The 18,175-nt window shown below is 40.8% G+C and overlaps 1 protein-coding gene across 3 annotated transcripts in view; it reads right to left on the bottom strand.

The window, feature by feature from the left end:
- The window catches only part of Inpp4b (inositol polyphosphate-4-phosphatase type II B), a 345,013-nt gene that overhangs the window by 90,987 nt on the left and 235,851 nt on the right, over positions 1 to 18,175 (bottom strand). For all 3 annotated transcript variants that reach the window (XM_051169166.1, XM_051169164.1, XM_051169165.1), the window contains one exon: positions 10,018 to 10,183. In XM_051169166.1, the coding sequence (XP_051025123.1) occupies positions 10,018 to 10,183 (166 nt within the window). The remainder of the gene's footprint in view (positions 1 to 10,017; positions 10,184 to 18,175) is intronic.

Below are 18,175 nucleotides of genomic sequence, written 5' to 3'. Positions count from 1 at the left end.
CATCCCAAAGAAGTAAGGATCAACAAAGGCGTTCATCATGTACAGTCCTCTCAGGACCTGTATTCCCATCATTTTTATCAATGAGTTTTTTATGAGTAGAAAGGGAATGTGTATGATATGTGAATAAGATAAGGCTGAGTGGGACGGTAGATATGATGGATGGAAAAAGCAAGTATTTCTTAGAGTGCGCTCTCAACACTGTTTCATATGGCAGTCATGGCTGCGCATCCATCTCTGCAGCAACATCAAGATAAGTCATCTTAGTCTCTTAAAGCTGCTAATATTTCACAATATCTAGCATCGAGTGGTGCTTAACTGTTGCTTAAATCTTGAAAACACATAAAGAATAAGTCAGTCTAGTAAGGCGTATGCCTTTCCATAGTATTCCTTATAAAATGTGGCTACCCAAGCAGGCTTTAGGTTTCATAAATATCAGCAGTAACTAAGAGTAGGGAGGTGACTCCCTATATCGCTCCGTAGTTACTAGAGAACACTGTATCAGCACTTAATTCTGAGAAAACCCAAGACAAATGAGCAAAGCCTTTGAGGAAAGTGACTATTGGGAGTCTTGAGGCTATCCTTTTGAAAAAAAAATGCTTTAAAAAGTGCCAATTCAAACAGGACACGATGGTTGTTTTCAGATATAATTTTGGCTTAATGTGGGAAAAAAAAAAGGAAAATTGTTCTGTTTATTGCAAAGGATTGCATCTGGGCCAGTGGGCAGAATTAAAAGAAGCCTATTTGGATCCCTGTCTGGAATCTAATGCGCTAGAAAACAAAATGGTGCTTCCTGTGACCACAGCTGTGCATTACAGCCTGGGCTGGAATTGGCAGAGACACTGTAGGTAAGCTTCTTAACATAATTCAGGAGGTTTAATTACATAATCGTTAAGTTCACATCAACATCTAAGAGTTTAATATTCACTGATTTAATCTTTGCAGCCTCAATTTATTATGAAATTGAAGGCATGTGGCGCTACGCAGAGAGCAGATGTCCATAATTGTGTTTACGTGAACTGAAAATAAAGGGGCAATCTGTGTTCACTTAAACACTAACACACAGATATATACACATATACAAGTGTATAAACACATACATATATACATAACATGCATTTACATGTGTACATAGGCATACATATATACACTCAACACACACATACAAATGTACACACATACATAGATACATAACACATACATGTTGCATGAATACACATGCATATGCATACTCTTACACTCACACAACCATAAATGCAGACCTTTGGAAAGTGTATTTCATTATTTAAATCTAAACAGTGTTTATATTCACGCTGAAAGAAATGCATAAAGCAAGTCAAAGCTGGATCTTAAAGCACCTGTTTTGAAGTAAACATTCCAGAAAAAAAAAAAAATCCTCACACTGCAAATGCAAAACAGTATTGCTGCATTAATACACTGTAAAAAGAGAACATATCAACTGTGATGAAGAAATGAGCTCAAATGGCAAGGGACACAGGGCAGGGGCCAGTGCAGCGACGTCTTTGAAGACTCGCAGAGTCACTATTGTAAACACACAGCAGCAAAGCTCACACATTAAAGCTCGAATGTAAAAAGTGAAGAGAGGCAAAGAAATCCAGCATGAGTTTGGTTTATGCTGTGGAATTTAAAAAATATGTCACACTCTACAGAACAACCAGAGCATGTGACATAACAAAATCCCAGCAGCGGTTTAAACTATGCGCAGATTGTAACTTACAGAGTAGGCACATCATGGGGAACTGGGTCACCAGCTGGGTCAGCAAGGTGGCTCGGGGGCTGAAAGCCCTTGTCACCAAGCCTGTGACCTGAGTGTGATCCCAGGACTCATTCAGTAGAAGGAGAAAGCCAACACTTTATAGGCTTCTGAACCACGGCACAAATAAATAAATTAATAAATGAAAAACTATTTTTAAGAATCATAAGTGGATAGTAGCCTCACAATACAGGATAACACGACACTACAATCTACAGACCTATAGAAACTAAGTAACAAGGAGGGCTCTAGGGAGGATGCTTAATTCTCACTCAGAAGGGACAATGGAAGCTACTGAAGAGAAGGAACAGGACAGGAGCCTACCGCAGAGGTCCTCTGAAAGACTCCACTTGGTGGGTGATCGAAGCAGATGCTGAGACGCACAGCCAAACTTTGGGGTGGAGCACAGGAGTCTCTCTTTTTTAAAATGTATTATAATTTATTCAAATTAACATCCAGGTTGTTATCCCCTCACCTGTATCTTTCTGTTCCTACCCTTTTCTGCCCTATTCCCCTCCCCTAGATCTCTGACAGAAAGGGACCTCCTCTCACATCCTATTAGGACTCTAGGTGAGAGAAGCATGGGAGAATGGGGAAATAGAAGGTTCCAGAGGGTCCTAGAAACCTACAAAAAAAACATTATGAGGGGCAGATCTGGGCCCAAGGGTCCTGCTCAAACTATGGCATCAGCCAAGGACAACACGTGCAGTAAACTTCGAACCGCTACCCAGATCTAGCCAATGGACAGGACATTCTCCACAGTTGAGTGGAGAGTGGGGTCTGACTTTCACACGTACTCTGGTGCCTCATATTTGACCACGTTCCCTGGATGGGGAGGCCTGGTGGCACTCAGAGGAAGGATAGCAGGCTACCAAGAAGAGACTTGACACCCTATGAGCATATACAGGGGGAGGAGGTCCCCCTCAGTCACAGTCGTAGAGGAGGTGGAGGGAGGGGAAGATAAGAGGGAGGGAGGAATGGGAGGATACAAGGGATGGGGTAACAATTGAGATGTAATATGAATAAATTTAAAAAAAAAAAAAAGAAAGAAAGGGACCTCCTCTCTCACCAGCCTATCAGGTCTCATGCTGACAGCCTGTTTCCCCTTCCTCTGTGTGCTGCTGGGTCTCCCCACCAAGGAGGCAGCACACAATGGGAGCAGCAGAGTTCATGGGAGAGGGAGAGCAAGGAATCTTACGGAAGAGTTGGGTAATAGAAGGAGCTAGAGGGGACAGGAGCTCCACAAGGAGACCAATGGAGCCAACAAATCTGGGTGGCGGGTATGTGTGTGCTACAAAAACTGATGCACCAACCAAGGACCATGCATGGTGAGGACTTAGACCCCTGCTCAGATGTAGTCCATAGGCAGCACAGTCTCCTTGTGGGTCCCATAATGTGGAGAGTAGGGGCTGCCTCTGACATGGACTCTGGTGCCCACTCATTGATCGCTTCCCCCTGGCAGGGTGCCCTCCAGGCCACAGAGGAAGAGGATGCAGGCAGTCCAGATGAGACTTGATAGGCTAGGGTCAGATGAGACATGAGAGGCTGAGCCAGATGAGACATGAGAGGCTGAGGTCAGATGATAGGGGAGAAGGGATCCCCCTTTCTGAGGACTAGGGGAGGGGTGTAGGGAGGAAAGGTAAGACCAGGAGGAAATGAAGGAGGAGGCTACAATCGTGATGTAAAGTGGATAAATTAAAATTTCAAAAAATTTTAAGAAGAATCAATAACAATGATTTTGATTAAATTTCAGACAGTACTTGTTGTGTCAAATGTCCAATAAATATCAGATGATGGAAATCACTCGGTTCATTGTAAAACAAAAAGAATCACTATCAAAATACCTACACAATTTTTTTAAAGACATTGAAAGTTCAATTCTGAACTTCATATGGAAAAACAAAAAACCCAGAATAGCTAAAACAATCTTGTACAATAAAAGGTGCTCTGAAGGAATCTCCATACCTGATCTCAAACTATACTATAAAGCAATAGTAATTAAAACAGCATGGTACTGGCACAGCAACAGGCTGGTTGATCAGTGGAATCAAATCAAAGACCCAGATATGAATCCACACACATATGGTCACTTGATTTTTGACAAAGAAGCCAAATCCATTCAATGGAAAAAGGATAGCATCTTCAACAAATGGTGCTGGTCTAACTGGAGGTCTATGTGTAAAAAAATGCAACTGGACCCATATTTGTCACCTTGCACAAAACTCAAATCCAAGTGGATTAAAGACCTCAACATAAAACCAGAGACACTAAGTCACTTAGAAGAAAAAGTGGGGAAAAGCCTGGAACATATTGGCACAGGAGACAACTTCCTGAACAGAACACCAACGGCCCAGGCCTTAATGTCAACCATTAATAAATGGGACTTCATGAGGCTGAGAAGCTTCTGTAAGGCAGGAGACACTGTCAAGAGAACAAAGCGACAGCCTACAGACTGGGAAAAGATCTTCACCAACCCTGCATCTGACAAAGGTCTAATATCCAAAATATATAAAGAACTCAAGAAATTAAACACCACCAAACCGAATAACCCAATTGAGAAATGGAGCTTGGAACTAAACAGAGAATTCTCAACAGAGGAATATCAAATGTCCAAGAAACACTTAAAGAAATGCTCAACCTCCTAGTCATCAGGGAAATGCAAATCAAAACAACTCTGAGATTCCATCTTACACCCATCAGAATGGCTAAGATCAAAAACTCAAGCGACACCACATGCTGGCAAGGATGTGGGGAGAGAGGAACACTCCTTCATTGCTGGTGGGAATGCAAACTAGTACAGCCACTTTGGAAATCTATCTGGTGCTATCTCAGAAAAATGGGAATAGGGCTTCCTCAAGACCCAGCTATTCCACTCCTTGGAATATACCCAGAAGATGCCCCAGCACACAACAAGAAAATTTGCTTAACCATGTTCATAGCAGCCTTCTTCATAATAGCCAGAATGGACAGCCTAAGTGTCCATCAGTAGAAGAATGGATAAAGAAACTGTGGTACATATACACTATGGAATACTACTCAGCTATTAAAAACAAGGAATTCCCGAAATTTGTGGATAAATGGATTGAGCTAGAAATGATCATAATGAGTGAGTTAACCCGGAAGCAGAAAGAATCAAATGGTATATACTCACTTATATCTGCATACTAGCCCAAGGGGCATGTCCCACGAAAGCCTTCACTTACCAGGAAACTGGGAAAGAGGGGAGGACATCCTTTTGGGACTCTAGATGAGAGAAGCATGGAAGAATAGCAAAATAGAAGGATCCAGAGGGTCCTAGAAACCTACAAGTAGAACATTATGATAGGCAGATTTGGGCCCAGGGGTCCCCGCTCAAACTAAGGCACCAGCCAAGGACAATACAGGCAGTAAACTTTAAACCCCTACCCAGATCTAGCCAATGGTCAGAGCATTCTCCACAGTTGAGTGGAGAGTGGGATATGACTTTCTCACGTACTCTGGTGCCTCACATTTGACCATGTCCCCTGGAGGGGGAGACCTGGTGGCACTCAGGAAGGACAGCAGGTTACCAAGAAGAGACTTGATATCCTATGAGCACATACAGGGGGAGGTAATCCCCCTTAGTCACAGTCATAGGGGAGGGGAATAATGGGAAAATGGGGGGAGGGAAGAATGGGAGGATACAAGGGATGGGCTAACCATTGAGATGTAACAAGAATAAATTAATTTAAAAAAAAAGAAACATGATTTTTCTTCTACAGCTAGTGGATATGGATAAATACGAGCTTATTGAACAACTTGACTTCATTATTAAAGAAAATATTGTGAAGATAGCATCAAGTAATACATTTTACACTGTTGAACTTCTCACCTAAGCAAAATGTAATTAAAAGACAAACGAATGTGGCATGGCATCAGAAAGACAGAGGTGTCATCTTGAGACTGCCTAAATGACTTACTTGATTCAGACTCTATTGTTATGGGAAAACGTTTCTGTAAACCAGATGTTGCATCTAAGTGCCGGTATTCTAGGAAAGCAACAAGAGTCCTGGGAGACTTGTGTGAACCTAGGGCTGTGGCAAGGAAGGAGCTAAAACACTCTAGTTGCTGAATACACAATGATTTGAGTTCAAAATAAATGGCAATGATATTAGATTATAAAGCAAAAAAAAATAAGGAAGCATAGATGAGTCCACAGTGATAAAAATGATTAGTTGAACAAATAATGCCTTGGAGGAAAGGGGGATATCATAAAATATTTCCAATTTTAGTATTCTAACTTAAATGAGAATATCCACAGAGTTGAATAATTAAATATTCAAAGGCCCTTGTGTGTTAATTATAGCATTAGTATAATAAATGAATATCTAAAAGAGCAGTTTCCATTTTGCTAAATTAGTTTACAATCATTAAAATCTCATTTCCACGAAACATTTATGAGAGAATACTGATATGTAAGACATAAAAACATACATTTTATTTATGATGTATATTCCAATTTATTTGAAGTGCATTTGTGAGTGTATGGATATATCTACTTATATACACAAGAATGTTATAGAATGGTTATATCCAGTTGAAATAAAATTAAAAAGTATTTGCAAGCCTACTGCTGTTTTTATTAAACAAACTTTGAAATGTATTGCCTTTGCTCATATAATTCTTACATGTACATAAATTAAGGAAAGTGGGACCGTGTCTCAAATATACTTACCAATAAAATTTGCAATACAGAATGGGCCAAATTTACAACTTTACTGGCTTGTGTTTTATAAGTTCAAAAGCTGTTATATGTTTCTGTGCCATATTGTTTGTGTGACCTAAGCCAGTAAAGATATTGACTGTGCTATCTCTCCCATTAAAGAAAAATTAGCTATAAATTGATAAAAGATAAAGGTATTTTAATCAATCAACTGACTTAGCTAATTAAGGTCATTCTGGCTGAGCAATATCACTTGAAATTTATTAAAATATTCTTAAGTACAAAATTATTTGCGAACTCATATTTATGTATGTTAAGAAAATGACATTTTTCATATCAGTGGCCTCCTTGAAACCTTTCTTTCGTGTAATGTTGATCAGAAGAAAAAAATATTTAACTTTAAAATTATTTGACATAAGATTCTATATTAAGCAACTTCACATTACACTTTAAATAGTAACATTTAAGAAAAATTTTTCCATTTTTAAATTTTTATTATAATTTATTCACATTACATCCTGATTGCAATCCCCTCACTCTTCTTATCTTCCTGTTCCCACCCTCTCTCCCTCTTCCTCCCTAGACCTCTGACAGGGGGAGCCCCTCTCCACCACTCTCTGACCACAGCCTATCAGGTCTCATCTGGATAGCCTGCATCTCCTTCCTCTTTGTTCCCACTGGGCCTCTCCATGGAGGGGCAGTGATCAAATTGCAGGCATCTGAGTTCCTGTCAGAGGCAGTGCCTGCTCCCCCCATGCCCCCCCCACACACACAGCCATGGAGGATGAGCTTTCCATAGGCTACATCTGAGCAGGGGATCTAGGTTCCCTGCTTGCAGTGTTCTGGGTTGGTGCATCAGTTTGTGTAGTCTCCCCTGGGTCCAGAGCCAGGAGCCTTGATAGTCTCTTTGTGGAGCTCCTGACAGCCACCCCCACCCCCCGGTTAAGAAATTTTATAGCCCCTTATTCCCCTCTCCTATGACTGTTCCTGAGGGGGATTACCTCCTCCTGTATATGCTCATAGGGTATCAAGTCTCTTCTTGGTAACCTGCTGTCCTTCCTCTGAGTGCCACCAGGTCTCCCCCTCCAGGGGATATGGTCAAATATGAGGCATGGGAGGGAGGGAAGAATGGGAGGATACAAGGGATGGGATAACCATTGAGATGTAACAAGAATAAATTAATAAAAAAATTAAAAATAAAAAAAAAACAGGATTAGAAAAAAAATTTTATAGCAAAGAAAACAATACAAAACGAAAGAAGTATCTGTGTAATAGAGTGAAAATAAGAAGAGTATAAACACCAGTCAGCTCACTCACTCAACACTGTAGCTTGACTGCAGTCATCCAGGAGGGTGACAAGTCATTTTATAATTTTTATTTTTAGTTTTATGTGTATAGTTGTTTTGCCTTCACATATGTCTGCATGCCTGGTGCTATTGCAGGCCAGAAGAGGGCTCTTCCCTGGAAATAGAGTCACAGATGGTTGCGGAGTGCCATCTGGGTACTGAGAGTTGACATCAGGTGCTCTGAGGAGCACTTAGAGCATTGGGTCATCTCCCCAGCTCCATTTTGCTTTTTTTTTTAAGTGTAATTTTAATCCAGGAACACTAAATGGGAAAAAGTTGTGTCATTTCAAATACTTCAGAACTTTATTTGGGGGGTATTTGGGGGCTTTCACATTGTAACAAGTCGGATACCTCTATTTCTTCTGTAAGTAAATAAGGTGTCCTGGAACTCCCTCAAGGGACATGTGAGTCACACTGTATCTACGACCTTTGGGATCTGCTAACTAATTCTGTTTTCTAGAGCATTCCTTTCACTGGCTGTTAACGTAGGGCCAACTGAGGAAAGTAGAAGACTACTATTTTGTTAACACACAAAAATGACAAGTTTCCATTTTGGTCCATGTGACGCTTGAGACTAGATTTATTAATTTTAAAAAATGAGTATACTATTATTAGATGAGAGAATATCTCCATACAGAGCTACAGCCCAAGCATGAGCATGAGGAACATTGTCTATCTACGTGTGGATGCACAACAGAGGAAGATGGGCAATCTACATAATAAAACTCTAAAATGCTATTACTTCCAAATAGAATTTATGAAGGATTCCGTCATTAGTCACGTGAGAAAATGTGGAATTTTAAACTTAGTTTTCTTAGTTTTTTGAGTATGTACCACAATAACATCATTACCCCTTCCTTTTCCTCTTTCCAAAACCTCCGATAGACCATTCTTTGATCTCTTTCAAAGGGATGGCCTCTTTTTTATTAATCCTTGAGTGTGTGTGTGTGTGTGTGTGTGTGTGTGTGTGTGTGTGTGTGTGTATAAAACTCATGTTTTTATATGTACATAGTCACTTACATGAGTATATATGAAACACATGATGAAATGTGAGTAATGGGCAGCAAACAAACTAGGAGAACAAAAATTTTATAAAAATTCATGCATGCTTTGTCATGACTTCCTTTCTTAAAAATAACAAAGAGTGGATTTTAGAAGTCAGAGCCAGGGAAAGGCCTTTTAATCCCCCCAAGCACAAGATACCCAGCAAAATCCTATGTCAATTGTGATAGAATTTCTAATGTCAATAGATACATGTGACATTGTTTTGCTCCTATTAACATTAATAGATTAACAACAAAATGATTCATGAAGACATCAATATTGCTAAAGTGTTTATCATACTTGCTAGCCGAGGTACCTATACGGTAAATATTAGAATGCTGTTACCTGTCATCTGGCTATGCTCTAGCTAGGTATTCATCCAGTATCTATTTAACAATCGATTTATAATCTTTTCTCTTACATTCCTCCATTCCCACATGTATGGAGTCACGTGAGTATGTATATGTCTCTGTGTGCCTTTGCTACCCACATCCATGAAAGTATAGCACTAGGCTATGATGGCAGAATGATACACAGAAGAAGCCTTCTTACACGTTTTAGAACAGCAAAATGTCCTCAGAATAATGCAAACGTTCTATATCATGCAGCACTCCGTTCAGGAACCATGGGAGATAACAAGTTCTGAAATATCTATAACTCTAAGAGTTAGGAGCACATTGCGTGATTTACCTCTTGACTACCATTTTGAGAACTCGTACAAGCCCATGAGGCTGTAGCGCCGTTTAAATCAGGGGTTCCCAACCTTCCTAACACTGCAGCCCTTAGCACAGTTTCTCATGTTGTGCTGACCCCAACCACAGAATTATTTTCAATGCTACCCCGTAACTGTAACTTTGCTCCTGCTATGAATTGGAATGTAAGTAGCTGTGGTTTCCGATGGTCTTTTGGGGGGTCACGACCCACAGGTTGAGAACCACTGCTCCAAAGGCTTCATTGGTCCTCTTCCAAGAAGCTTCATATAGTGAAAGGGGGGGGGGTGGGATGAACATGGCAAGCAACCCTGAAACCATAACCCACCCAGCTGACAAACAGCCTTCCAAGCTGCGCCATCGGCTCTTTCATCAAAGACGCTATTAACTCTGGTCCTTCTATCTTATTACGATTTTTCTCATTTTCTTTACTCAGCCAATGATTGGTAGAAAATGACTTCTTACCCCTTGGCTGAGACGTGATGGACTCTTCTAGGCTTGGGTCCGCCTCTCCATCATTGCTCCCGCCACCTCCGGCACCTTCTTCATTGTGACCGTCTCTCTCGATCAGTTTGTCTACTGTGGCGATGACGCAGTTCAGGCTCTTCCCGACGTTGGCCCACACCCTGTCCTGAAGACAGTATGAGCGTCACTAAGATTTTACGGCTAAATCGTCATCATCCAGGTCAGAGGAGCAGCCAGAACTACAGGCATCAGAGGATCGAGTCGGATGCTACAGTGTCCTCACTCTTTGGGTCAGATTTCAGAGAGACAACAAAATCTACTTTCCCCTGATAAAGCCAAAGTTAAGCTTCATTAATTCTTTAGTTAACACGTTTGAAATGATAAATTATTATATGATATTAACCAATAATTGAGCATAAATTATGACGTTTTGCTAGAGACATGCCTTCTTTATTTGCACAGTACAAAAGCAAAGATAGAATGACATTGGAAAGAAAGGCTATTGCTTACACCAGAAATTCTTCACTCTTAACTCAACTTTGTATAACAGAAAATTTTGTGCACTTCAGTGTATTCTCATTCCTATGAAGCTGTCGCCAACACCCAGTTCTAGAATTGTTCACGTGCCTAAACTGAAAGTCTGTCGCCCTTACAGACAAACCTGCCCTCCCCCATTCTCAACACAGCTCTGACAACCAGAGCGTTAGATCTTCTGCTTGTCAAGCATTGTTCTGTGTGAAGCAGCTACGTAACTCATGTCATCTTGGTGATTCACTTCCTGGGAAACAGCCATGTCACTAAGGGGCCTCTTTGTGCCACTGGTTTGTGTTTTATTTTATTTATTTTTTATTTGTTATTTATGTATTCAGATTACATCTCAATTGTTATCCCCTCACTTGTATCCTCCCATTCCTCCCTCCCTCCCTCTTTCACCCTATTCCCCTCCCCTAGGTCTGTGACAGAAGGGGATGTCCTCTCCCACCATATGGTCACAGCCTATCAAGTCTCATCTTGGTAGCCTTTCCATTCTTTCTCTGAGTGCCACCAGGCCTCCTCACCAAGGGGAAGTGGTCAAATAGGGGGCACCAGAGTTCATGTCAGAGACAGTCTCCACTCTCCACACAGCTATGAAAAATGTCGTGTCCATTGGCTAGATCCGAGTAGGGGTTCAATGTTTACTGCATGTATTGTCCTTGGTTGGTGCAGTAGTTTAAGTAGATCCCCCTGGGTCCATGTGTGCCTGTCATGATGTTCTTGTGGGTTTTTAGGACCCTCTGGGTCCTTCTATTTCCCTATTTTCTCTTTGTGTTTTAAAATTCACCAATTCACAAAAACTGCAGTAATTTTTAAATAAATATTTTTAAGCAGAGTTATTTTGACAGAGGGAACCAGTCTCCTTCTTAGTCTTCCTCTGTAAGTCAGGTAAGTCAGACACACAACTCAGGCACAGATGAAAGCATGGGCTTCCATCTCTCTATACAGATACGAATCTAGTGGATTTGTAGCGACTTGCACACAGAGGGTTGTCTTTCCGTGGCTACCTCCTCTGTGACAGAGCTATTTCAGACACTAGCACATCATGGCTGGTTTATACATCTTCCCCATACGTGTTTATTTCCCATGTAAGCTAATTTTGTAACAGACTGACGTGGAAGAGGACAAATCTAAGAAAAAAAACCTGTATATGAATTTACATTGTTTGATTGTTCTCTGTTAAGAATTAAGTTGGATAATCCTATCTCGTGGATATGTATACAGTGGCTTAGTACAGCTGAGAACATCTGCTCTGTTCAACATCTGTTGAACTTCCTATTAAAGTGGCACAAAGTAAGGAAAGGTAATGTTGAGGATTTATACAACACATAAACATGAGAGTGTGGGCAAAGCACCTCCTTTCTGAGAACTCACTTGTCACCTACACTTAGGGATGATAATTCTTGTTCCACCTCCTTCACCGAGGTGTGGTCAGGGCCAGCCAGCTGAAGCGCTGTGCCTTGTGTGAAAATGTTGCTGCGGGGAATCATGCCACTTTAGCAGGACCTCTTCCAGCCTTGCTCGCTTTCCTCAGTGAGTCACGCTTGCTTCCACTCACCCTGCAATGTTGCCTGTGAAGTGTGCTATAACGCACAATTAATCATAACAATCTTTTCACAAGAGGCAGATCTTTTCTCCAAAGCACTGAGAGGACTTCCCCTCTCGGGGAAACTAAGACCTTAATCACATCTGAGGATTGCGTCATCCTCTGTGCGCTGCCTGGGGAAATGAAGTGCAGGTGCCCCTGAGGTGGGCGGGGAGGGGGGGTGACACAAGTATGTCAGAATGTTGGGCAAGAGAAGCAAGCAGCTGGAAAAGCAGCTTGGATCAGTTGTAGATTTGGGGGTTAGTCCCAACCACAGGGACTAACAGAATGACCTCTATTCTAAATACACCTTGATCGCCAACTCCAACCTTATCTGTAAAATGATAAAATTAATGAGCGAAGCAATTCTCTGGCTGAGCCTGAGAATAAACTCTATTACTGAGAAGCAAACAAAGAGCAGATCCTTCTGAAAATTTCAGATTAGTTTTGCATGGAGGACAAATGCCCAATTCCCTTCCTGCTGCTCATGTTGGAAGGAGGTTTATGCTTTGATCCTGGAGGCTTCGTGCAGCCTTTCTTAGGTAAAGAAATATCAGAGATGACTCAACTGCTCCTAATTCTGCCTCTGGAGAGCCTGAATGCAAAGATATTTACAATATAACATGATATCCACATCTCTGTATGGCTCTTTATTTGCATATTACAAGATTCCAGGATCCTGCTGGAAAAGACTGGGATTTCAGCTGCAAGCGGAGGAGCTGTCATTGGCCTGCGGAGCACAGTAAAGCCTCCTCACTGACCAAGGCCCTCAGAAATACAGTAAATGTGATGCACAGAAGAAAGAGATGTAGTTATCCATGCTCAGAGGACATTTCCTGGGAGTGAGAAAGAAACGATCTCCTAAGCAATCTTTATACGAAAGGCACGGACAATGCAACTTTTCTTACGAAACAGTCAGCAGCTGAGAGAACACATTGCACTCCTCATCTGGGGAACCCACCTAACTGGACATGGGGAACCTCTGTGCCTTGCTCATTACTGCCTCCTCTCTTATGGCTTCTGCAGATCAAACTTATTGATTTGTGCCTGCCTCTAATGCTAGACTACAAATTCGTTTAAAATTCTGTCTCCATGGGACTATCCCTCAACAATTTTTTTGGAAGTAAAAAAAAAAAATAAAAATAAAAAATAAATGAAAAGGCAGAAGGAAACAAGATGGGGGTCAAAGGGCTATTGTCTTTATTCATCTAGTGTCTATACAATAGTTAATTTCATATCCAAAAACCATCAAACAAGTACATATTATTGACAGTTTTTTTTGAGAGATAAGACTAGATAATAAGCATTCAACATTAATATGGCAGAAACAAACTAAAAGTTCATTTTTTCTTGACACCAAAGACTTGATTCCTCCAGTGAGTTCCCAGATACTGATGCCTCACCATACCACACAGAACAGAGTCAGGGGAAGGGGCTCCCATGGCAGTTCAGAGAGACAAATATCATTCACGGTGCTAATGTTAGTGCTGAGGTCAGTCTTCAAGTATCTGAGAATGGATTTGAGACCAAGAGATGCTATATTAAGAATATTCAACTAAAAGAACAGGCTAGTTGCACACACTCTTAAGTCTGATACAAAAAAATGTCAGGGAAGCAAGACACATTAACAAATGCCCATCAGGCTAGTTCAAGAAAAGTAAGTGGCTCGGCCAATTGAAGAAGAGGACAAGCCCCAGGTCCATTTCATAAATGGGGTACAGGGAGGAAAGATGATTCAGTTATGAAGCAACTATGGTCAATTATTGTGGAAGGATAGTAAAGGCTTCTTAGCAAGGTTCTTAAAAGGAAATCTTAGGTATCTGAGTTCTCTCCTAAAGGAGGTCATTCCTTTAGCTCTGAAAACATCCACGTAGAAGACCAGCAAACATACCCTCTCACTCTGATGGTTACTGTTGGGGCAGTCTATGGACGAGGCTCATTACATTTCTACTGCTGATATGAAGGAGGCTTATCCCTTTCTCTTCTCCACCTCAGTCACATCGTACATTTCAGTCTGTTTCCAGGTTGAAGAAAGGCTGGTTAGTGGTCAGTGAGAAGGAAGATGCAGGAAGCAGATGTGACACCAATCCAAAGGGCTTAGGTCTCTCTACACTCTTCAGGCCAGAGGTGATGAACTAAACTCAAATTCTGTGTAGCTGTCCTGTGCCCAGAGAGGCTTTAAAACAACCACTTCCTATCAGAAAGACAGACTGTAATGCTATTCCCCAGAAATAGCATCAATTACAGTACTGGAAAGAAGCAATGGAAGGCTGGTGGGTTACAGTCCAACCCTTATTAAAGGGAGCCTGCATTTTAATTGATATTATTAACCTTGCTGGAGACTCCATGACTGCCCTTCTCCTGAGAGGTGAAGTGGCTGTAAACCTTATCTAGTCACCAAGGGCACAAAGCAAGTGGGAAGCTGTGCCAACATTTACTCCATTCTAAGCCAGGTGTTGATCTAGGCCCTTATTTATTTGTGGGTTAGGTCAAACCCAGTGGCAGAATTGAAAAAGTTTGGTAGATGTAGTAGCTTGCAATGCGGAGAGCATTACAGCTGCCAGAGTGAACCATGAGGGTAGAAAGCAGAGCAATTCCTCTGCATGCTGCAGGTTTATGGACCCCACAGCATCAAGAAAGAGCCTGGATCAATAGTGAACTTTGAAAAGGCAGCTCAGTAATGCTTAGCTGATCAACTTTTACGAGGCCAATTTTTGAACAGCAAGAATATAATAACTCAACCAGAACACTGGTGTGGATGTCCAAAAGACTTTGTGTGTGTGTGTGTGTGTGTGTGTGTGTGTGTGTGTGTGTGTGTGTGTCCAAAAATAATTTATCATCGGCTATAAGATATTTATAAGGCCTATGATTAGGAATATTCAGTGTACTAACAAGGTCAAACGTATCCCCAACTCATCCTTGAGTTAAATGGGAGCATTTTACTCTGGACTAACCATGTTCTTTAACAGTACAAACTTCTCCTCCTTCTATGGCTTAGTAGGTCTTCTCTCTGGATCTGAATTTAGACTATTAGATAAAATGAGTTACACATAAAATATTCTATAGAGCAGCCAGTACATACATGACCCAAGACATCTAAGGCTCAATGCACCTAAGTTCATTAAAAATACAAAGACTCACACTCATCAGAAGAAAGAGCAAGTGCCCAGCTTTCCGTCCTATGATCTTTTTGCTTTACCACAACTCAACCGCTAGCGGAAAATCTGGATGGCATGTCCCAGCAACCCAACTGAGTTTGTCCTTTGTTCCTGGTCTTATCCTGCGACTCAGACTCTGTTCACACTAATAATCTCAGATATTTTGAGAAGCGATGGCCTCTTCTTATTCATTCTTCTTGTTTGGGTCGTTGCCCAGACCTGTTATCTGTCTCACAGTGAGGTAGAGGTTAGGGCAAGCCACAAGTGTGCGGCCATCTTCATCCATCACCATGTTCATTTCATCATTCTTGACCAAATGAAAGGTAAGCGCCAGAGCTCATACTGCACCCTTTCTCAGCCTGGAGTTATTTGTATAGCCAAGAGGACAAAGATGTCTTTAGTCTCTACTTTATCTTAGAAGTAAATACTTCAGCTATGACTGCCATCCTTGCTATCCTCTGAACATACTGTTAAAGTAGATCAACATATACTTATCAGGGACCTGTTATGAGTTAGATCAATCTTAAACATCAAAATATGGAGGAACCAATATTTCTATTTGAAGCATGCAGCATTTTATGTCCACTCATATACTAATGATTTTAACTTTTGCTTTGTTTCTTTTTTAAACAGATTTCTCTGTGTAGCCCTAGCTTCCCCCAGATCTTGCGTTATAGACCAGGTTGGCCTTGAACGTAGATATCTGCCTGCCTCTGCCTCCCAAATACTGGGATTAAAGGCAAGTGCTATCACCACCTGGCTCAGTGATTTTTGAACTCTCAATGGGAAGTTTCATGCCACCTACTCACCATTACATACTCACACAATTGTTAACACCCGTTTTTACTAGCAATTACATTTTAATTGAATTTATTCCAATGTAATTCGTCAACTGTGTATTCCTCAGTATTTTCTTCACTTAATTTGGGAGCATCAGAATTTTTTCCTTGGAAGAAAATCTTGTCCTTATAGAATATAATGATCTCTGAAGGCACCTGGGTTGAAGGCATCAATACATTTCAATACATTTGCAAATATGCAAATCAATACAGTCATCAAAATATGCGATGCTAGACCAGGAAAATAAAAAGAATTGGGAAAGTATTCTCAAAGATACAATTGCGTTCAACATAAAATGCCAACGAAAGAATCACCATTACTAAATTTAATGGAATACAACAGCTCTGCGAAAACTGAGGTGGAGTTGGGATATGACAAGCCACTGATTTGGCCCTATCGATCCAATCAGCACTCCCCAAATTAACACAGAAAAATACCTTACCTCAGTGTGTATCACCCCCGTGTTAAGTGCCGTAAAGCAGGGACTGAGGGGAATGTATTAACTGTATGTTGGAAAAATGTAGCTATGTGCAGGAATTCATGAATATGCATACACATAAAGCTCTCGTTTGGGGTTTCTTCTCTTTAATAGGACATTTGTGCATTTTAATGGCCAGCCATGGACTTTGCTTAATCGCCTTTTGTAGACCTCAACAGTGGATAAGTATTCCAAGCACATATCTCCTGGGTGAAATGGGCTGGAGAAGTTCAGGAATGCTTCCCATCCATCAAGGAAACAGATGATAAATGATGCTCTGTTGCCATGTGGGGACCAGCTGACTAAATCCCCCTCATCCCTCTTGTGTCCTTTCTCATGCTGAAAGTAACTGCTTGGAAAGGCCCCATTTTAACTGCTGTACGACACATAACTGTCCTATAGTGTGGCCGAGGGATGTAAAGGAACAAAGGGTGGGATCAGGGAACAGGTTTCTGCGAATGCATTATTTATTTGAAGTGACTTTTTTTTTTTTTTTAAAGATGGCACTTTATAATCTTCTGAAGAATTGCCAAGCAAAATTAAAACTGCTGTCACCAAACTTCTAGGACACTCGCTTTCTTACAAACTTTGGCTCAGTAATCTCTGGATGTAGTGATTTTGCAGTTTTCCTTGTCTCTCCTAAGAGATGATTAGTCACTGGAGTGCTAAACAGTGGGCAATATGCACAGATAGAGGAATAATTGGAAGATGGTTAGAATAGTCATTTTGGTGATGGAACATTAACAAACAAAACCAAGGTGGCCTGTGCTTCCATAGTGGGCCCTACACCAACACACATGCAGAAGCACTAAGAAGACTGAGCATTTTAGAAAATGAAACCACACGAAGTTGGGATCGAACAGTGTGATGGGGAGTAGGAAAGAAGCTGAAGATGAAGAAATCGAAAGTGGATTTGATCAAAACACATTACATGACTATGAAATTGAAAATGCTCAACATTCACGAAATTTCATCCTAACAAGTAGTAGTGTCATGTTGACTAGTAGAGCAAATAAGGAATTGCAAAGATAAGTGGGAACTTCTCAGTATATGGAATTTAAACTTTTTAAATGAATAAATGAGTTTTAAGAAAAATGTAGTAGACATAAGTAGATAATTACATGAAATTCAAATACTGTTTTCTTCAAAAGAAGAAAATAAATATGAGTAACAATCTGAAGGCTAATTTAGAAGAAATTAACCCATCGTAGAACTGCATATTGATTACTATTAGTACACAAGCTATTTTGCCAACTCAGTAGTGAACAAGAAATTGCGTTTTCTTTAGAAGCTTATTAAGTACACGAACAATATAAAAAAAAGAAGTCAAACAACCTACTATAATTCAGAATTCCATGGGCTGTATACTTATGGGATCTCAGAGTAATCATTAAACAATATCATTTAGATTTGAACACATATGTAAGTAGATACACACATATGTATGCACGGCAACCTGCCAAAAATGCTAGAAGTGAATGGTCATACTTCAGTGTGCACATTTCTAAGCTACAGCCTGCTGCTGCTGAAGAAACACTAAGTTAGCTAGTGTCAGGCTGGCTA

This window comes from Acomys russatus, chromosome 26 (genome assembly GCF_903995435.1).
Source record: "Acomys russatus chromosome 26, mAcoRus1.1, whole genome shotgun sequence".
Classification (NCBI taxonomy): Eukaryota; Metazoa; Chordata; class Mammalia; order Rodentia; family Muridae; genus Acomys; species Acomys russatus.
Note: the sequence above shows the minus strand (reverse complement) of the source record. Positions and strands in the feature narration are given on the sequence as shown.